The following is a 22970-nucleotide window of genomic DNA, read 5'->3' on the forward strand; positions in this document are numbered from 1 at the left end:
CTCTCTCTCCCACACACACATATTCAAAGTATGACTAATGCTGTGTCAGAATTAGTTTCACTCTGTTATAAAAGGACTAATGGGTGCACATTTTTTTCCTAATGACTGTGTAAAGCTCGGTGAAATCACTATACCCTCTCCCCCATTTCTGTTCTAGAGACAAACATCCTCACAAGTATAAAGAGGTCAACAAAACATACCCCAAGGGTGCATGCATGCTCTAAGTTCGTGAACCATTCATCTACTAGAAGAGCTGAAAATATATCTTAATCACGCACATCGTCACGCTTTTAGCCTCTCTCTGAGTCTGGTGATTTTTTTGCAACGGATATCTTGAGAAAGTAAGACGAGTATTCACCCAGCGGTAGGGAAATAGTATCTGGCGCTCAACTTTTTCGGTCATTACAAAAAAAAAAAAAAGTTGCATCCCATTAGTCCTTAAAGATAGCCGAGGGATATGCTGGTGAATGATTAAGAGTGTATAAAAAAATGGCCGCTACTTTTTTTTTTGAAGAGGGGTTGACCTCAGAGACCGGGTAACTGGACTGGGTGGGTGTTGTGGGGGAGGACGCAAGGGGAGAAGAGAGAGAGAGGAGGGAGAGGATGGAGAGGAGGGAAGCTGCTTCCATTCGCCGTGCAAAGCCCAGTGATGACGTCAGCAGACCGCACGCGGCGGCTTGCACGTGTGATGCCGCATGTCAGGACAGAGACAGGGTCCATCATCCTTGTGAACAGTGCACTTCTAACCTGAGAGTCTGCCAGTGCTTGCTGCATGCGCACCACGAGTTCTTGCTGCACCGTGGAGTGCACGCGATGCATGTGTGACATTTACATGGAAGTAATTACTTTGAACATAATTCTCACATAATCCTTTCGCATTATTTTTTTGTTGTTTTTTTTTTGGTTTTTTTTTAAGGTCGAGGTGACTTCTAACGAGAAAAAATCCAGTGGCGTGTGACTGGTGGTCTTGCGTTTTTGTTTTCAGGGTAATAGAAATAACAGTTAATGACCCGTATGTATAATGAATCATGTGTCTAGAAAGCCAATCATGTAAAAATGAAAATCAATCCCATTTTTTTTTTTTTTGCCTTTTTTTTCAGTTGATTGCTGCTGTTAGGTTTCGTTTTCTGTCTATCTTTGTGTTGATGTTTAACACTCGTGGTTGATGTTGACTACTTACTCTCTAACCGTAGGTTTCTGTCAACCTTGAGATGCATTGTCAAGATAATTTACTTTTTTTTCTTTAATTAATAAATATTAATAATTGAGCTAAAGTATTTTTATTTATCTAGTGGCCATTAAATGGTCAAACAAATTTAAGATGTCTTTAATTATATTATAAGTTTTAGTAATACAAGTAAACTAGTTTAGGAAAACAATACTTTTTGCCAGAAACGCTTCGATGAGACAACAGTTTTCACTAAAATATCAACAAAGCTAAGGCAATACAACACAAAAGAATATAAACCATTAAAAATCGTATAAAATTTTTTTTGTACAATATATACCTTCTTTTTTTCCAGCTTTTATAAAGAAGCCTTGGAAAACGAAATGTTTTGAGTCAGATCCGCCATCTTACCAAAAATTGCTGAAGAAGGCGCCCTGCTGTTTCATGATACAGCAAAAATCAAACTCAAAGAAGAACTCAATCACAAATACTGATGTTTGTTTACAGATGCACTCGACAGCTACAAAAATGTTTTCTGAAACAAATAGAAAAAATTGTACTCTATAAATTATACTCCAGATCCTGAAATTTCGCAAAGCAAGCTTCAGGCAGGAAGAAGCGAAGAACTCTGATACTGCCACTCCAAGTAGGTGAGAGATTTTTGTTAAACAACTTTGCTGCAGTTAGGCACAGGTCGCAATGGCTAGTCATAAAAATGAGCCGTCAGGTCATTTAGTATGATTCCCAGAAATACATCGTGATAAAAAAAATACCCGACATGCCATGGCGGCTTAATTGAAGGTATCGTCTATAAGAGCCCGTGCGGACCGCTAGCGAATAAACATTGGTTTATAGTCCTTACACCAAGCAGCTGCTCGCCAAGCACTCTGGTCCTCCCCCGAACTACAAAAACCTCCACAAAACTTTCATTGTAGTGACAAGTTACTACTTCACCTATCTCCATAACTATAGCAACCACAGATTTTATAAGGTCCATGATTGTGGTCTAAACGTGGGTTAACCGGTGCGCCTGCCGCCCATGTTCCAACAATACAAGTTTATTTCAGGACAATAAAGAAAGAAAAAAAAAAGAAACTCATTAAGTTTAGCAGATGACATATCTTGAATTGCTTCCTTGTCTAAAATAACAAAAACAAATGTTCGTGAGCGCTGTTCATCCTGTAATTCTGTAACAAATAATATTTCCTGAAGATTTTCAGTTTCAAACGTCCTTCCTGCAGGTGTGTATACTTGATCATGTTAAATCCTAAAATGGAGTTAAATAAGCTTTTCATCTGCTTTCTGTAGGGCTGGTGGAACCGAAAACTTTAAGTCTTTAAGAACTTTAAGTTCAGCTTTAAGTCATACCTTGAATGGCAGTAACATTCTCAAAAAGAATTCCATTCACAGCCATTATTATTATTATTATTATTATTATTATTATTATTATTATTATTATTATATTATTATTATTATTATTATTATTATTATTATTATTATTATTATTATAGTTTACGGCCGCATTTCCCTTTGAACACCTTGTTGCTGCTGATGGTTTTCACACTTATCACACACTTGCATCATGAGAAGTAAAACTCAGGAGCTGTGAGTACAGTCATACCAGCAGGCTGCTAAAGCTAAATTCCTTCTCAAATATGAATAGTTTAGGTGAGCGATAAGGGGCTCATATCATCGCCTTAGCTGCTCGGCTGTGCACACGGGCCCTGAATCCTAATTTACATCCGGGCTCCGGGCTTAGGAATGACTTAGGTTTGTGATGCCAGGGACCAGCCACGTCTGTGTTGTTTACGCAGCATGTCCTGAGACTTGTCTCTCGCTGCTCGGGGGAGATGGAATGGGAGCTGTAAATACGCACATTTTGTCCGAATTTGATTTTTCAAAATTCTATTGAATTCATGACAATGTGAATTTCGTTACAAGATAAATTTGTCACTGCACATGCGTGCGTGTGGCCCCTTGCCAAGCACGTGGCCTGCTTGGGACTTCCGGATAGGGACGGTGTGGGGAAGAGAGAGAATGAAAATAGATATTTATCCATAAATCCCCGTGGTACATAGGTTCTCGTCCCTTTATTTTCTCTATATGTTGAAAGGTTTTCGTCTTCTGTGTCATCGTTACCGGTCAAATAACCTTTTATTAAGGTGGGTGACTGGAAATACTTGCTGCTACCTTCAATGATCTGTCACCGTTCGTGCCTCGGGACTTGATTTTGAAATAGCTCTGCTTTCTTTGACCACCAAGCTAATGTCTACAGGGTGGACTGATTACAGACAAATTTTCATCGCTAAGTGATAAAAGAAGACCATAGTAAACGAGAGTCTTGCTTCGCTATCGACAGAAACAAGAAGAGCAAATGATTCAAGTTTTCATGTCGACGAAGGTTGATTTGCTATGTTTTAAGTTAATTAGCTGTAAGGGTCAGGTTGGGGAATACTACGACTTTTGACCAAAAAATAAAGTTTACTGTTGACATTAAGATCCATTGTCGACTTGCTGTGGTTTAGGACCTTGGCTAGCCGAAACCTGACAGCTTACCATCTTACCGGAAGCTAAACGTTGGCCAGTAATCCAGTTTATTCACGGTCCACGGTCTTCCCGACAAGCCCGTACACCTGGCCCCTGGATTCAATGACTTTATCACCTTGTGATTCACGAGGACCGGACTCAAAAAAAAAGCCTGAAGGTAGCCTGGTCTTGCCGGGCCACGGCCCTTTATTGGACCGGGCCAGGCGGCATTGCGTCAAGGAGGAGACTTTCCTATTAAGGTGGAAAGCCTGCTCAATAGCCAAGCGAGCCATGTTCCTCCGGTCCTTTTCTCCGACGCACAAAAAGGGATTAAGCAAGGTCGTTGGATGCCGCGGCGCATGAAAGCAAGTAAATAAATATAAAACGCCGAGAGCCTGCCAAGGGGGAATAAATGCGGAACGCCAGGCCGCGGTGGCACAATAAGAAAGTTATAAAGACGACATGACCGCCGAGGTTATGTGAGCACCTCCCCTATTCCCTGCCAGAAACCCTTGCTTCCAGCCAATCCAACAACATCACAGTGCAAAAGAGAAAAATGTACTTGCGTGGTTTCTCTCTCTCTCCCCCTACCATTTCGTAAATATCTTCTTGTTTCCTCCCCTGTTTCCCCCCTTTTACGTCCTTCCCTCTCTTCTATTATGGTTTATTCTTTTTTTCTTTTTTCTTACTCGTTTCTCACACACTAACACACCTGCGTGTGCGGTATCAAGTGAGCAAAGAGCGCCAGGTGGGTTGCCACGTGCTTTAACAGATCGTTGGGCGCGTTCACAGTTACGTTTTCGTCACGTACGCCGTAAATCCAGTCCAGGCAAACATTTATAGCCACGTAATAATGACCCCGGACTTTAGGTACACACTTGTCGAATGTACTTAAGCTCCCTTTGTGCTCTCTGTTTTTAACAACAACAAACAAACTGTTCTGTGGACTTGATGATTCAGAGCAGCCAGAAGTTTTCGGAGAAGTTTGATGACGAACCACGTGATAGGTGGAATCGATTTGTCTAGACGCTGAACCACTCACATGAAAGGCGCTCTACTTGAACGGTCTTGATAGACAAACCAGTCGCTTTGCTGGACAGGATGGATGCAACAGGTCTCATTCAAAATATATGTGTGTGTTGTGTGTGTGTCATGAGGTTAGTCCACGTCTTCCCGTTTGTCCCCACTGTTCTTTCTTTTATTCTTGCCCCCTCGCATCCTCAACTTTCAGACGAAAACAGGTTGGAAGGCGGGTTGGACTCGAGTGCAACCATTCTCCACCCCGGTTACCTTTGCCAAAATATATCTTTACCGTCGATACTGCCTGTGTCTTACGTTCCAGAAATATCAATTGTCTGAATAACACTGCGATACCCCAGCAAATGCGAGAGTTTACACTCTGCCAAGTTATCGAAGAAGTCTTTGATATACAAACGCCTCAGAGTATGTCATGGCATTCAGATCCTCCGGCAGTCTCTACGTGACGTCACCAGCAAATCGTAACGGTCGGAAGGACAGAAAGGCAGACATTTACAGAGATAACCTCCATCGGGAGGAAAAAAAGAGCAAACTAAAGCATTCTATCAATCAGACTCGGAAGAATTTCAGTATTTCTCTTTTTTCTCCCAGAACCTCCGTGCACCGAAGACCTTTCCGCAAAACGACATACGTTAATAACGATTCGCTTTTCATCTCGGTGCAAAAATAAAAATGATACCAACGTTTGCTTCCAGTGTTTGAGTCGAATTGTTACTAAGTTTAGCTCTACACTTTTCGGGAAAACAATGAAACAGAAATAATCGAATGAGTTTGTGTCTCTCCCAACGCTATTAACTTTTTCTTGATTGTGTTGAACCGAAGATTAAAAGGTGTGGAGTTTCATGAACTAACAGAATAAAGATGTTTTTACATCGTCTGGGAAGCGATAAAAGATGTTGTGGGAAGAAATAGATGAAAGAAAGAAAGAAATTGGATGGAGATGAAAGACGTGTGTGAGACCGAGATAGAGAGAGAGAAAAAAATATAATATTTCTTCATCAGTCGCATTATCGAAGCTGGGATGGAAACGATCAGGAGAAAAGTCTACCATGATGAGGTCATAACTACTTATTATATTTTGTCAGTAGATTTATTAAATTTACAGGCATTGTTTGCTCACGACAGTATCTTGGGAGATGAAGGACTATTTTCTTGGAAAGCAGTTATCCGACCACGCTTCACTGAGCAGCGATGAAGGAGATGAGCAACAACAGTACCTTGCTTCTTCTACTGACAGGGGCTGACAGGGGCTGACAGGATGTGAGAGAAGGGACTTGGAAGCTGTTCAGGTGTTAAACAATCTCTTCTCATTTCATCAGCAGCCACAGTTCCAACTTTTTATGTCTTTAAAGCCCATTTCACACCCGTTTCAAAAGGGGGGAAACATAAAGAGTGATCTAGAAAGAGAATGTGTCTGATGTAATTATATTTCCTCGTTTTGTGAGGGTGATGAGCAGAGGGTGTGGTGCTGATGATGCTTGGAGACCGATATGAAATTTTGATTTCATAGTTGGCTTCCGTTTTCCTTCAATATCGTCATTTTTCACAGATTTTATTGTTTCCTTTCAATATCTGTGGTTTAGTGATGTTTCTTCCTTTAACGTTTGTAAGGATAGGAGGAGGGTGAAGGTGTATGGGAAAGAAAAAAAATTGATTGATTTTATCGAGTTTATTTTTGGAGGTAAAGGTTTTTTTTTAAATTCCTTAGCTGGTTCAGAGAAGTGCTCATCGATGTAGTAATAATCTGTCATAATCAAAAGGAAGCCAGCTGTATATGTTACCGAAATAATATTGAGACAGACACAATAAATATATATATAGCACAGAAGACAGAATGATACATAACGGAACATGTGCATTTCCCTCTGCACAGATCGTTTCAAGGGAGAATGATTACATTTCTTCGTGATGGGAAAGAAAAACGAAAGATTCTTTCAAGGAACCTGACAATCTCCTCATGGAAAGCCGCATGGGAGATTTACTTGGGAAACTTTGTTTGTCCTTCATCTCCGTTCAGTCAACCTGTACAGATCATCGGCATCCCGAAATGAAAAATTCGTATTTACCGAGTTTTTTATTTTTTTTACAGGCGGGCGCCATTTGTGTTCACTTGGTCGTCACGACAGGAACCAGATCCTACTCTCTCTCTTTCGTTCAAATACTCACACGCATGCACGGATGAACACACACACAGACAGAAAGTGAGAATTCATCGATTTTCATTTATTCGGATTACCTAAGTGGTGAATTTGAAAGACCGTTTGTTTGCTAAACCGACCAACCCTATGCCCGCCGTCTGCTTTGTTTGCGAGGGACGACCAGACACATGCTAAGCCTTGACAAGGATTTTCTGTCCTCGGAGGATGGAGGTGATGGAAGTCGCGAGATTTGCAGGCAAAAGATACAATCTTGCGAGAACTCTCAGCGGAGGCTGCGGAGTCGCTGTCGGGAATGCGAGGTGACGTATTACGGTGTGAGGTGTTAGCTGTGTCTAGGATGGCGTGCACACGGCGCATGCGCAGTAGACCCCATTGCTGTGCCAGCCATTTCCGTGCTAAGTCTGGCTCAGGCCAGCCCCTGTCAGTGCGTAAGATCAGAGTGAGTTACAAGCGACTCCTCCAGCTGTCACTCTCCCTGTCTCCTTTCTTCTTTCATTCCTATCCTCTGTGTGTGTCCCTCGCTACCTCACTACCCATCTGTCGAAAGGACGAAATACATTTCGTGTTTCACTTTATCACCGATACAAGCGCGAATGGGGTGTCAGGCTTATTCGTCTCATTGGTCGCTTAAAGCACGTGATATTGAACTTTAATTGTAATTATGCAAAATAAACACTAGCACCCGGTTTATTAACGTCAGTTTATTAAAAGCAGTCCATCCCTCCTCTCCCTAACTCTCTTCTTATTCAGCTCAGTTCCATTTCCCTCTTCTCATGGGCATCTACCCGATATCTTTGTTCAGGTACCTAATTCCTTGTCAAGCGTGTGCTCTGATAAAACATTTGTATCCACAAAAATAAACACAAATAATTAAGAAATTAATTCCTCGGTGAGGTAAAAAAAAAATAATCGCTTATCACGTGATTTCAATCACCAATAAAATTCTCTGACATTCTTTCTATCTGGGTTTTGTGTGCGCGACTGAGTAAATGTGAGCGTGGTGCTAAGTCTGTACTAGCTCTGTGCTAACTGAAATGGATACAAGTCTATAGAGCATTCAATTTCTCTCGATGATCTGGTAACAAGAGCCCAGGAGTCTGATTTTTCTCAAAAGCAAACAAACAAACAAGGTAGAATTTCACCTAAAAGCTAACAGCTAGAGAGAGGACAAAAGTTGTGAAGTACGTTTGTGTCAATAAGAATGGTAAAATCATTGTTCGTCCTCTGGCAGTGATTCCATGCACACACACACACAAAAATGTCATTCAGTTGTTTATCGCCTAGCGACATGTTGTGCACACGGCCCTCTACCTGATTTATTTTCTCCAATTTTTTTCCTGTACCTCGCCTACTCAGCAACGCCGATCCGCAAATGATTCTCAAACAAGAGCACAAGAAGAAAAAAATGAAGTTAATTTACTGACAATAAAACAGCCAGCGCTGAATGAAGCACAGACACGAACGCACGCGCACAAACACACAAACACACAGTGCATCCTCCTCCCTCAGCAGCAAAGAGTGCAGTCGACTGCCCTGGGATCCTCCTCGTGATTACTGTTGCATGAAGACGACCCGGTCAGACTGCTACCTTACATGGAGAGAGTTTTCAATTATACAGCGAGGGAAACGTTGCACGGGTGTGGGCTGCTAATGGAAACCTGGGTAAACCAATAAATTCTTGTTATAAAAATAATGGTAAAAATGCTGGTCATGGTTGACCACACTTTATGTGAAAGTGGTTTTGGGACTGCTGGGAGGAGAGTGTAGGCGGTAATGGGGAATAAACAATGTGCAGAACGGGAAGGAGATTTTAAAATTTTAATAATTAATTGTTTACTAGTGTTGTACATGCTGATCACCGTCGGTAACTAACTGGCGAAAGCTGAACATCAGTTATAATTAGTTAGAAATCCTCTTCATGTCACATGACCTGGTCAGTTTTGCTCTCAAGTTCCGCCTGCTTATGTGACCCCGATCATCGGTCCACTCGACTACACACGAGTCAATAAAAAAAAAAAAAAAAAAAAAAAAGACCGACGTGCTAAGGTCAGTCAAAGACGATAAAGAAGATGACATCAGTAGTCACATGTATCATAGCTGAATTATCCCATAGATGCTGACTGTATGGTCGAATCCACTTAGGACTGTGGCCGTGGTCGAAATGACTGCTGGTCGAATTGGCAAACGGTCAAATCGACCAACCCTCTCTGGGAAATGCTTTGTCTACCCCGGGTAGCCGAACTTGCAACTGGATTCATTCCAACCGCTGGACACCTCTACAGAACGCTACTCCTCGATTCTTTTTTCTCTCCATCCGCTGTTTTGTGACCGAGCTGCCTCTTGTTCTATTCCAGTAGTAAACACTTGCTATCCTTTTGTCTCGCTTCATCTCTGTCTCGCTCGATTAGATCTTTCTCTCTCTCCCTCTCTCACTCCCTAATGCGTTGTCAGTCAGGCATTACCATCTCCATCTGTACACAAATCTACTTCTCCCACGCCTACGGCGTAAAGCGAATTCACCGCCTTGAAAACGATCACGTGGCTTTCTAAGTGCACGGCAGATCAATCGCGCTTTATCGGTACCGGCGCTACACTTTTTTCTTTTTTCCCCACCCGCAGCCACCCGACTTCTACTGATGACGTCAGCCAACCTCGACCCGAGTGGTGTTTACCTCCATTACTCCATAATTCAAGGCAGAAAACTCTTGGCGAAGTCCGAAGGCCCGATAGCAGGAACTTTGGCAACGAGCGCGATTAGCAACCGATCCTGCATCGGATGACTGCAATGGAGAAGATGGAGGCGCGAGAGACAGACAAGAAAAAAACAAACAAGAAAAAAAGAAGTAGCACGTTGTGTGAGGGGGGAGTGGCATGGAGGTGGAGAGGAAAAAGGTTTGAGAATTTTATTCCAAACTTATTATTCACCTAGTCATCTGCACATTCCTGACGCCGTAAACAAACCAGGACAATTCTGATGAATCACATCGAAAAACCAGAGAAGGCTTTATAATTTCTGTTGTGGTCAACCCGATTAGTTTTGATCTTACAAAGCCTGATGTAGGAAGCAAGGATTTGTAAATTTAATAAAGATGGAATCAAACTGAATATTTTTTAATATTGTGGTGGAGAGAAAAGTAAAAAAAAAATAAAATCGAAATATCGTACGCCATGAATGATGATGGTGCGGAATCCGTGGGTGGTGAAGTTTTTCGCTCTTCACAATACCAGATCATGAATAAGGAATGCTGCTCTCAATGGTGGACAACACAAGACTACAATGAGAACGGGTCTGGCTTTAAACACACACACACACAAACACAAACACACACATGCACATGCATTGCTGGTTGTATTTTCTTAGGACGAACATCTATGGCGGAGTGCTATGTGTAGAGTCTGCCTCGTTTCTCGAGCAGCTTCAAGATTAATAATAACAACAACAACAACAACAACAACAACAACAACATTATCAGCCCGATATACACCGTCCTAAAACTGCTCTGACGTCAGCGCCGAGGACAGCCCCCCAGTAAGATGACTGTATGTACATTGCTTGCGTGTGATGCCCGGGGAGGACGTCACGTGATCATGCTGCGTGCTGACGCTCGCTCCGTGCGCACCATGCGTCAGCGGCAGTTTGACGCAGCGTCATGAAAGTTTAATGGCTTCTCTTTCTTGTTGCTTGCTGGGAAATGGTATCTCTCAATATTCTGGCTATTTGTTAAAAATGTTGTCGAGTAACTTGTTACTCGCTCCGACTGGGCAACAACAACATCAAAAGACCAAAAATAAATAAATAAATAAAATAAATAAAAATAAATTTCTCCTCTGTTTTAACCAAACTTGTTCGTGAAGTTTTCAGACCTAGTAGGCACATCTTAAGTTACGGTGATTTACTGCTTCTCTGAACACTACTCACCCTTCCCTTCTGTCACAAGTTTCACGACAATGAACCACCTTGAAATACCTGAGGCCGACATCCTTGTTAACCTTTCTTTACTTTCATCAAATACGATGCTAAGCTGTTTTGCGCTTGTTTTGTCATCTGGCAAATGAGTAGAAAACCCTGTTATGAAAAAAACTAGAGTCTTTTGTTTAGTTCGGTGTCCTATGGCAACATCCTGTCAGCATTTAACAGTTTTCTTGGTGCAGTCCGCAAACTGGAAAAATGGGTCGAGGGCATTGCGTGGCTTACATTCGTTCACTTCGAGCTATACCATTAAATTTTCACCTTTATGACATAGACAAATAGCGATTTGAACCACACAAAAAATTCTGAAATTTTGAGTCTGAAAAAGTCACTTTCACGGTTGACTTATTGCACAACGTATGATGTATTTAAATGTACTCAAATGATATACGGAGACTCCTCTTAATGCTATGAAAATTATTATTCCCCTCTTCCGTGTGTGTTTGTGTGTGTGTGCGCCCGCACTCGTGCACCTGAATGTATGTAAATCATTCTGGAGTTCAGCTGGTGCTGGGAAAAGGCGCTTTAAAAATATGAATAGTAAATTAAAACATTACCCTGCATTTTTCTGTTTTTGCGAGGATTCGTTCCTGTAATTAAAAAAATATTTTGTGACAGCTTTGTAGCTCTTTATTAAGTGATAATTTACAACAGTGCTAATTTTTACACTTTTAATGTTCTCTCCGCCAACCGCTGTTTGCTAATCAATGGGTGATGTTGCAACACGCCTCTTGTAGATGCTTTTCTCCCAACCTGGCAGATGCTGGAGCTTGCACTGTAAGTAACTGTTTTATCACAGTGACACTTTATGTTTTCACTGACTTTTATTCCTACCATTTAATATTGGGATGTAGGCGATAAAACACAGGTGACTGGTCTGAAAATGCTGATACGTGTCGATCGTATGCCGATGAATTTTTTTTTTTTTTTTTTTTTGTCCCCACAAACTTTTCTCTTCTTGCCGCTTACAACCACAATTTTCTTCTTATCAGGTTTTAGTCATTTACCATCGAAACACGAGATAATACTATTATGCTGACTTTTTTTTTAATTTATCGTTGCGACAGTATGTACCCCCACAGTGATCTCTCCATCCTCCCATCTCTTTGATGTGTCTAACAGACTGAACCCCTGCTTCCGTTTTAACCGCCAATTAGCGCGTACTGCGCATGCGCTGAATAATTGACGAAATACCCTCATTGGGCGAAAAGAAAAAAAATTGTGGTTGAAGGGGTGAAGGTGAGAGAAGAACTGGCAGGAAGGGGAGAAAGAAATAGCTCCAGCACTACAGTAAGGTGGGTTAACTGTGATTGAACAGCAACCAGCAGGAGAAGAAATAACATTTTGTTTCAATCTTCCTGTCAGTGTTTTGTGTTCTTTTTTTATTTTAGTTTAGTTTATTTTGGCGAAGCGTAAAAAAGGTTGTCACGTGAGTGACGACACGATGCTTCGCGGAACACAGGTGTGAGTCGCATCTGGCGAAATTTCTGTGAAAAATCTGCTTTTCATCCCTGCGTACCTGGCGGCGCTCGTTCTCCAAGTCAATGGAAGAGACGCTTCTGAAAACTTGTGCTTTGATCGAAATGTCGAGTGATCGAATGCTTCAGGTACCTGCCGTGCAGAAATCTGAATAGTAGCTCTCCACACCTGGTGTGTATACAGATCGTTTCGTGTCTGTGGGGCTTTTTTTTTTCTTTGTCATGCAAAAATGAGGCGTGACAATGCGATATAGTCACGTGGCTGCTCTGACACCAAAAGAAGGCAAAGCTCCATTTATTTTATTAATTGAAAAGTTGAACATGGATATTCGTGAAGTATAGGTCCAAACACATGAATCAGGTTGTAGTTAATATTTTTTAAATTTAATAAAGACAAAAATTATTCTTCCATTTAACACTAATATAAAAATGTTATTCAAGAAGAGACCCAGGAGAGACAGATCCATAAGACTTAATTTCCACAGACAGTGTAAAATTAAATCCAGTCATAATTAGAAATTGACCATGAAAAAAAATAATGAGACAAAGGATTGACCTCAATCGTAAGGTTAATAAATAAAGGTAATTATTTTAGTAACACTTCTTTTTAAAAAAAAACAAAAAAAAAACAACAACAACAACATCAAAGTGTCGGTAAAGTATACTTGTACTGTTTAACGGTCGTAGCCTTCCGTTAACTGTTTTGTCACCTAACACAGGTGTGGCGCGTTTGGAAACCAGCGTCGATACGTCACCTTTTTGGGTAAACACCACGCCCATGACGTCACAGGTAACGCCACCGCCTGTGTTTGCCGCCAGGGGGATCCAGGCTCTGGCCGGGGCTAAAGATAGCGCCAGGATCGTGTGTTGTAACCCGCTTACAGGTGAGGACACGATCAAAGAGGAGCTTCTGGATGGCGACACGGTGTGCAGATGGTCGCTTGAAGTCAAGGCGGGGCCTGCCGACACACCACCACCGCGCACTTACCTGCACGAGAGGTCGCGTGACGAGAGGGCGCTGCTGCAGCAGCACGTACAAAGCCTATTGACCTCACCAGGACAGGGCAAGGGGGGCACAGGGCATTGGGGCAAGAGCTGCGGGGACACAGGAGCACTGGGGCATCAGCAGAAGGTCTTCACGCGCGTCCACCGTGCGGATGGTTGGTCAACAGTTAGTCCAAGACTAAAGGATGATTTTTCGTTTCGATAAATCCTTTGGTACGCACGTACACACGCGCGAACACACACACACACACAACACGCTTGCACATGCGCATTGGGGTGACTGAGAATGTTGTCACGTGATTTGGAATAATACGTTCGCGCATGTGCATGTGTGTGTATGTTTTGAAAGAGAAAAAGATGGGTACAATACAGGGGTACTTCAAAGGCCACATCTTAGTCATTCGGTAAGCACGTCCGTCTGCAGGATGTCACGATAACAGCCTCATAACAATCCAGCTCAAAGCTGCGACAATAAAAAGTTTGGATTGTCGCGATTTCTGAAATAATTTGTCAATTTGCTTAACAGATACACGTTGACTGATCAAAAATGACTTATTAGGCTGTATGTCTAGCATTTCATTCATACACTTCAGTTTCTTCAATTCTTCCTGCGGAATGACTTACAGAATGATAGAATGAATGAATGCCTCCGGCCTGCCATAACTGTTTTAATCGTATATAAAGAGATATTTAAAATGTGAACAAAACTGCTGTTTAAGCAACTATTACATATTATTTAACCCATTATAATAAATTTTCAATGTGAATATGGCGTGAAGGAAGTTTTAGGCCTTATTGCAAAAAATATTAAATAAATAAAAAATTTAAAGGAGGACGAGCGTGAAGGGAACAAAGAGACAAACGATTTGAAGCACATAACTTCTAGTTTTTGTAAAATATAAACAAGTCGATCATTCACTGATCCCTTGCCGGACTGTTGATTTTGACAAACGAGGAGACCATGCTCTCCAGTTCCATCATAAGTTTACACGGAACAAAATCTCTCACTTCAAATTTTTCATTTTTCACACTGGATTCCTTCGAAGTCTTTCGAGAAACGGGGTCAGCAACCCTTCTTCATGATCGTTGTTTCGTATTCAATATTAATTTTGCAGTTTGTCAAATTTTTCTCACAAGTTAGGTCCGTTCGTTTCAATGAGTGGTTTCACCGGGGTCCAGATGCAAAGTTCGCTGCTAAGCACTAGCTTGATGGCTAACACCTAGCAGACAGGTAAACTGAGCATTGTTCACTCACTGACAGGTGTGTCGTTCTCAATTACCCAACAGACATCAAGTCTGGGTCCCTAGATGATGAAGACATGGTTCTCACAGTCTCACATGCAGAACGAGTCAACTTTTATTGAAGACCTGCATAATTCGTGCAGAAATAATAATAAAAATAAATCATAATCATTACAGCTGGAGGTTACGGTGAGAACATGACATTTTCTCATTCGAAGCTAGGGTGGGCACCGATAATTATCTGAATTAGTGTACAATCAGCGTTCATGGGGGTGGAGGAAAACAACTGTCCTCCGTTTCCATTGTTTATTGTAGGATTGTAAAGTTCATTGTACAGGTCACAGACTTTCATCCTTCAAATGTCCTTACAATGTTTCCGCCATTTTATCTCGGCTTTCACGGAATCTCAGGAAGACTTGGAGAGTCCGTTCCGTCCTGCCATTCAAAATCTCGAACCGCACGACATGACAACGAGATAAATCTGTCCGACAGTCTGGCCGCTAGAGAGAAAGATTTACTTCACACGAACACGCAGCTTTCTTCATCCACGTAGTGTGTATGTGTGTGAGATTAGATAGGTGTGTGTGTGTGTGAGGTGAGTAGCTTCTACCTCTAACCTTGTATCATCATCATCAGCAGCAGCAGCAGCAGCTGTGTATTTGATGAACAAAGCTAAAATTTCTTATTAATCAATTAGGAAGTTGTTTGTCAGAGAGAATAAATGAAAAAAAAAACAATAGCTGTAACCACGAACTTGTATTTCAGTGTTTGTCTCTTGCGAACAAAGCTGGATGAACAACTGGAGGAGACAGGAGGATAAAAGGGAGAGATAGACTGAGAATGTCCACAACCTCCCTACCCTCCCTGATGTCGCGCGCCCCCATACATCAGTATCAGACATGGTGACTTCGATTGTCGAAGATTCTATAGACAGCAACAACAAAAAAATAGATATTCCTGGGTTTAAAAAAAAGAAAAACAAGGGAGAGACGCAGACTGGTGTTCATTAAAAGAAAAATGGCGGGCGTCGTATTCGGGTATCGATACTGGGAGAACACCCAGCTGCTTTCGTCGAAGTTTACCGATCAGCAGACAGAGACCTGACTTTTACAGGGTGCACGTGGGACGGCAAATAAGCGCCTCGTCATCGCTCGTTCTCGTGACACTTGATGAGAGAGTCCAGACTGTTCCTATAGGATTTTCTTCCTTTGATAGATGATATTTTCTTTTTATCTTTTTATATCGTCCTCTGTGCGTGCCTGAGTGAGCATGTATGTATAATTGGGTGTGTCGCCTTTGAAACACTTTGTGTGTACCTGGACATGTCTTCATATTTTGGCGACGGGTATCTTTGAGAGTGAATACACCGACAATACTAGAAACCTCAAGTTTGTCATGTCGTTCCTGTGCTTGTCAGGCTTATTTTGTCTTCCTGTTATTTATAAGTGCTTATTTTGCCTCCAAGGATTCCTATGTATAGTCGTAGATTGTAAATAAAAGAATTACAGTTAATTGAACTTTACTTCGGAAAATTTCCCTTCCCAATCAAGGAACACTGCACGTGGCGCGCAAGCCCTCACACATACGGTACAGCAACATAAGCATGAAAATTCGTTTGAGGAACTTCATTTGTCCTCCATTCAGCCAATCTGTACACATCATTAGCATCCCGAAACGAAATGTATGTATTCATCGAGTCAGTCCAGAATTGTCATCACTTGATCATTACGACAGAAAGCAGAGGACGGACGCACACACACTCTCCTTATTTTGTGACAATATGTGACACTTGTCAAGTAAAATGATTAATCAGTTGGATAGATACAAAACTGGAAATTAGCGAAAGCTGTACAAGATTTCTTGCATACAACAATGGTACAATAAAGTCTTGTGGCGAGTTCCGAGTTTTCTTAAGCGATTTCTGATTAACCAGTTAAGCAGACCGCAAGGCGGTAAACAGAGAACATGAAATCCAGAGTCAATAAAAAAAATTAATTTTTTTAACATTTTAATTGCTGAAGTTGCCAAACATGTACAACTCTCAGATGTCAAATCCTCGCTTGCATGTGTATACATCTGTATATGTGCGACCTGTGATGTGTGCTGAATGTCCTTGTGCCTACTTCTTTGTGTGTGTGTGTGTGTTTGTGTTTGTGTGTGTGTGTTGTTTGTGTTTGTGTGTGTGTACGCGTTCGTATCGTCCTCCCCTAAAGAAAAACATCAGGTCAGACTAACCTTGAACAGTCGCAGGATGTTGGCGACCATGATGGATACCGTACTGGACGCCGCGCCTATGACGCCGGCCACAGGGTTGAGGCGGTGGTAGGACGGCGACTGGTCGTCGTCACACCTGTAGTCCTCCAGGTCGATGGTGGACAGATGCGCTTTGATGAAGTCCATGGACTGCTCCAGAGCGAAGGTGTCGTAACTGCACGTGTCCAGAATGTGCATGCCCACGGTTAGTCCCGGAAGCAGATTCGGGTTCCGGTTGATGAGATCGACGGCGAAGAGCATGGCCTCCAGTCGCTGGATACCCTTCTCCTTCTTGATCTTGCCGCAGTTCTCTCCCTCTGGACCCTTCTCGTGCATCGGAAACAAACCACCGAAGATGACATCACCTCCAACGTCCACTTTCAGGTGTCCGCCGGGCTCAGTACCTCCGGGGTTCCCAGGCCCGGGGCCTGAAGACCGTACCCGCAATGGAATGGCGTGGGCACCCGAGAGGGAGGATGGTGAGAAGGGATCCGGGAAGCTGAAAGGTGAAGGCCACTCCCGGGTGTGAAGGTATGAGGGTAGGGATCCCCCTCTCTGAGGTTTCCGTCCTCCGAGTGCGAATCCCAGATTGACTGCGATGACGACCACATAGGAAAACACAGTCTGCGCCGTCATGGTGTCCAAACCCTGAAATACCTGTTGAATAGACTGAACACTTTTCACCACGTTTTAAAAAGGACTTCCTGGCTCACCTTGTTGACTTCATTAATTTTTTTACTTCATTAATTTTTATCCAGTCATTTGAGATATTTTTTAGAGAAATTATCTCATGTTTTGATTCACTGCATGAACTATCCTTCCTCGGAAAGCTGCGTTTTTATTACAGACATCCTTGTAATGTTCTTAAATTACATCAGTGCCAGGTCTTAAGTCTTCATGTTTCTCAATCGCCAACATTACATGGAAAGGAAGCAGACTGACAGCACTTCCATCGAAAAAAATAATTAAATATTCAACGTCTATCCACGATCTCAATCTTGTCTGTCCTCTGTATCCTGTTTCTAATGAAAATGAAGAGTGCATCCGGGTCACATTCAGGCCGCAATAAGCTGTCTTGAGTCAGGAAGTGATCACAAGATGCGATGGTGGTGTCATCTAGTGGAAAAGTTTTAGCGTTTGACAAACGGAGACTTGATGCGTTGAGCCGACCACATCTCTGCCTGGTTCGAGAAACATGATATAGACTGTATACAGGGTGGCTTACTTTCAATCCACGTATAGTACAGACTGTATACAGGGTGGCTTACTTTCAATCTATTTATAGTACAGACTGTATACAGGGTGGCTTACTTTCAATCCACTGGCAAGAGATGGCAAGCTCACGTGCGTAGCACTCCTCCTACGAAACTGCGAGGTCGTCGCTCCTGACGATGCCAGTCCATACTTTCTGTCGCATGCTTCGCATTTCTCGTCGTACTCTCACAGTTTGCACTGGTGGTTGCACTTAAGAAACTGTTGTGTAAACACGCTGCAGGTAACAACAGGGTGTGAGAAAAGTGACCTCACATACTTCCAGGCCATTGCTACACACACAAACACACCTTGCTGTCAACGGAGCACACCTGAAACCATGGTTGCCCAAAATGTCCACCTCGTTGTCAGGAACACTATCATGTGATCAATGACACTGCCTGTGAGACAGTAGAAACATAAACAGAAAATCCTTCCTGGTTCCTTACGGTATTACAACCAGAACAAGGCTGTGTTCACTGAAGCAATTCCAGAGTCACTGAAGTGTGAAGAAGTTGTCATGAAGACGTCCACAAAGATCTGCAGGTCAGCGGATGACGGTCCTCAACCAACAAAATGTTTTAAAATGACACCAGAATCAACTTTCCTCGACAGAACAAAAATCAAAAGAGACTGACAGCCCAGCAGACGTCCCCGTCTTCAGACAGAAGGACAAGACTGTGCCAAGTCAAGCGCATCGACTGATCAGCGCGGAGTTTACCTGTCGTCCCGCTCTGTCGGAGCGAATGCTGTTGGCGCCGCTGCTGAATTTTCTCCCCTTAACCTGAGTTACCTGCGAAATCACCTTTCCGACGCTATCGGATCCAATCACCACACGAAGTTAATCGATAGGACAGGTGTGGAGGTGGGCATAAATACTGGATGCGCCCGAGACGAGAACTAACTTCGCAAGCTTTGCCGCGCGGCGGTCGCACAGCGCGTCACATGCATCGGGCGAATCTGCTGCTGGTTGTCGGAGGGAGGAGGAAGAGAGATGGAGGAGATGGAGGGTGGGTTGTGCCTCCCACACGTGACTTCGGTTCTGTTTTCTCCTTCCGCCGCCGTCGTTGGACCTCGTCGCACGTTCGATGTGTGTGTCGCGCGCGTGCGTGTGTGTGAACGCATGACTCCGGCGATGCGTGGTGGCGCGCGCGGGTGGGTCGGTGGAGGTCGGTCGGTGGAGGGACGACGTCAAGCGAGCAGGTGACCGTACACACACATCACCACACACACATACACCACACACACACACAAACACACAGATAGAGATGCAGACACGCGCGCGTGCGGAGTATCCATCTTCTCGCGATATTTCTTGTTCTCCGAGCGCACGGGAGGCAGGAGCAGCGAGGAAGGAGGGTTCGAACATCACGTGTATGTTGAAATATGATGCGAAGGGAGTAACAGTTCCAACAAAGGACCGGGGGAATTTTCACACTTTCATTCGCACGCAAGTTTTGGGTGTATGCATGTGGATGCGTCTATGAGTTTGTGTGTGTGCGTTTTCTGTACGTGAGTGTGTGCGCGAGTGCGATCGGGTAACGGGGCATTTTAATAACCTCACTAACTTTTACCCCGATTTCTGTCATTTTGGGGTTGTTGTTTATTTCCATGTCTCACGTGTTTACACCACGTGCAAGCTCTTCACTTTGATGATCATGCTGTCATCGGGTGTTCTCGGTTTATTGACAGTCAGGAAAGGTCTCTGTATGCCATTGTCACAAAATTACGATTTAATCCCGCTATTCATTAAGTATTCATCCATTTATCTCTTTCACATACACACATTACACTGCACTCACCCTGACGTGCAGGACACTGGGTGTGTCGGTTCTGATACAACGATAAAACAAAACTCTAGATACCTTATTAATGCATTGTGGCATAATTTTCAAATATTTCCTTTAATCTTATTTATTTATTTTTGAAAGTAGAGTTTTATTTCATTTCTTACACTCCGCCTTTATTCTTGTCGCTCGCATTGTTCTCGCTGCTGTGTCTGCTTTGTGTTGCTGACTAGGATGGGGATGGGGAATGGGATGACTAGGATGGGGAGTGGCGAGCTGGATTCCACTGGACATTTATTTGCACACACTGTCACAACTGTCTGGAAAAACACGCGCAGATGTCACACTAATATTTGCATACCTCGTGTGACGTTTAGTAAACCAGGGACTGTGACGTACATCTGTCAAGCATCCTTCAGTCCGTTCAACAAACTTCCTGAAACACACCCACAACGCCTTTCGTGTTGACATGCAATAAGAAGAAATAACTTCCGGTTCAAAATCGCGATCTTCTTTCCTCTATTGGCTGTACGCCGATCTTCCTTTTACATGGATGATGTTTGGGTAAGTGGATACGAAGCAAATGTGTGTGACGTCATACTAGTGTCCTTCCTTCCTGTATTCTACGCATGCGTCAACAGCCGAACGTGGTTGCCAGCTTCACAAACCTTGATCTCGATCGTTTTGTTTGCCCAGTCGTTCTGTTCAAAATAAAAACCTACTTCAAAGCCTCAAAGCTATTTTAATTACAGATGTCGAGATAGCATCTTAAAACACGCAGACACACAAGCTGTCCAGCGTGTATTCCAACGAAAAAAAAAATACAAAAAGAAAGGATCCATCAAGTCACGAACCTATTCGCATTGAAATCCACTCTCTTTATATCCACTGCGGGGTTGTAGTCTTGCCGACATCAGTCATCAGTCAGTTAAACTATTTGAAATACTGAATTTTCAGTGGCCGCCATGGAAGGACAAATGAAAAGACGGTTTGCGCATGCGTGGAGAAGTCTGTACAAAACCTGACGTCCTCCCTCTCCCTCTCTCTGGGCTTTGAGTCTGCACCGTGTGGCTACACATCGCAAATGAATGCTATAGAAGCAGTGGACTTCCGTCTAATTAAATTGCTTTGCTCGATAATGTTCCACACGTACTATGCCTGCATGCGGAGGTTTTCAAATGTGGAAAATGTCCATTGTTGACTTGTTTAGAACTCGGCTAAAAATATTTTAAGTATTGAGTTGTTGTGCTTTAATTACGTTTCTGCTTTGAGAGCTGCTGGGGCTTTGGTGGTGGTTGAGGAGGTGGCGATGATGATGGTGGTGGTTGAGGAGGTGATGATGATGATGGTGGTGGTTGAGGAGGTGGTGGTGATGGTGGTGGTTGAGGAGGTGGTGATGATGATGGTGGTGGTTGAGGAGGTGGTGATGATGGTGGTGGTGGTTGAGGAGGTGGTGATGATGGCGGTGGTGGTTGAGGAGGTGGTGATGATGGTGGTGTTCCCGAACTCCTTTTTTTTAAATCTTTGTCTCCTGAGTATTTGTTGTCAGAAGATCTTGCGTGCTGGCTTCTCATTGGAAGAGCAGGTCATCGGTGGAGAGATGCGTGACAGAGGAGAAAGCGACAAGAAGTCATCAAACATCTTCTCGTCAACCGGATGTTGAGTAGCATTGGGACGCGGTCTGGCAAAGACTTTTCACAAAACTTTTGTGCAGTGAAACATAAAAAAAAATAATGTATGAGTAGGTTTCACTTTCAGAACATCCCGGCTAACAACACAGAACTCGTTAGGAGACTGCGAGCATACTTACAACCCTTTCAACTATCGTCGTCGTCGTCGTCGTCGTCGTCGTCGTCGTCGTCGTCGTCGTCATCGTCATCATGTATGAAGTATGAACGTTTGCCAACTTCCTCCAAAATTTGATTAAATTAATAAATAATCAAGAAATACATCTTTCTAGTTACTCTTCAATGACTTTATGTGTTTTTATTTTATTTTATTTTATTTTATTTTATTTTATTTTATTTTATTTTATTTTATTTTAGTCAAGTTCGCGTGAAATGTTTCTAGATGTTCAGGTGTAGTCTCCATCCTTCTGCTATCTTCATACTTCACTGTTTTTCATGTTATGATCGATGTTATTGTACACTTCATGCAAAATTACTACTCATTATTAATAAAATTTGAAATTTATAAAATTATTGAAATATTAATAAATCATTTTAATGAGTTATTTTAACACTTCTCAGAAGGAAAGTTCGTTACACTTGAGAAAGGTCATCCCCTACTCTTTTTTTCAGTACTTCTGTCCCTCGCTTACTTTCCCCAGCTCCATTGTACACTTATATACATTTATATACACTTATCGACAAGAGACAGTCTGGGACATTGGACTGTGGAAGTTTCACCCCCAAGACCAGGATGATCACTTACTTCCAGCATCCGAGACGGCAACACTATGAATTTTGTACCCAGTGATGAAAGTCTACAATCTTCTTCAGAGACAGCCATGGAGGTGTGTAGACTGCAGCTGGCGTACTGCCATGGAAGTAAAATATATCTCACATTTTTTGTCCAATGAGTGAGAGCTGAGAATCGTTATTCTGACAGTAAATAAGAGATCGAAGCAAATGAATCTCTACTTTAATATAGCCATCGGAAATTTTTGTCAAGGTCTTGGATGAAGTCAGCCTGAGCGAGAAAGTTTGTTTACTTCCGTTAATATTTCAAGAAAAAGCAAATTAGACCTCAATATATTTCTGACACTTTCAGTTTTGTGTTCTTGGAACAAATTTTGTCCTTTCGATCGACAGAATGACATTTGTTTGTTTTTGTGTAAGAGGGACAGATCTGGATGTGTAAAAGCAGGGGAAAGTACTATTTCTTAGTTTTATCAAAATGAAAAAAAATTGTAGGCGGATGAAGTAAGCAATAAAAACAAAAATTGCTAAGTACTATTCGGTGTCTTCGTGGAAGTTATCATCACAGCTAACTTAAGTGATTACATCCACTGCTCTTGACCTGTCATTAACAGTCACTTGTCCCGATACTTATACTCTGGTGGTTACCGGGGCAACGGCCATAATTCTTGAC

At 42.6% G+C, this 22970-nt stretch overlaps 1 protein-coding gene across 1 annotated transcript in view; it reads right to left on the reverse strand.

Annotated features, from left to right (window-relative positions):
* Positions 1 to 19408, reverse strand: part of LOC112572347 (metabotropic glutamate receptor 8-like) — an 80749-nt gene extending 61341 nt beyond the window's left edge. Inside the window, exons 1-2 of the mRNA XM_025251974.1 lie at positions 18151 to 19408; positions 16822 to 17496 (exon numbers count right to left, since the gene is read on the reverse strand). Coding sequence (XP_025107759.1) covers positions 16822 to 17475 — 654 coding nt within the window. The 5' untranslated portion in view covers positions 17476 to 17496; positions 18151 to 19408. The remainder of the gene's footprint in view (positions 1 to 16821; positions 17497 to 18150) is intronic.
* Positions 19409 to 22970: the final 3562 nt, after the last annotated feature.

This window comes from Pomacea canaliculata, linkage group LG9 (assembly GCF_003073045.1).
Source record: "Pomacea canaliculata isolate SZHN2017 linkage group LG9, ASM307304v1, whole genome shotgun sequence".
Classification (NCBI taxonomy): Eukaryota; Metazoa; Mollusca; class Gastropoda; order Architaenioglossa; family Ampullariidae; genus Pomacea; species Pomacea canaliculata.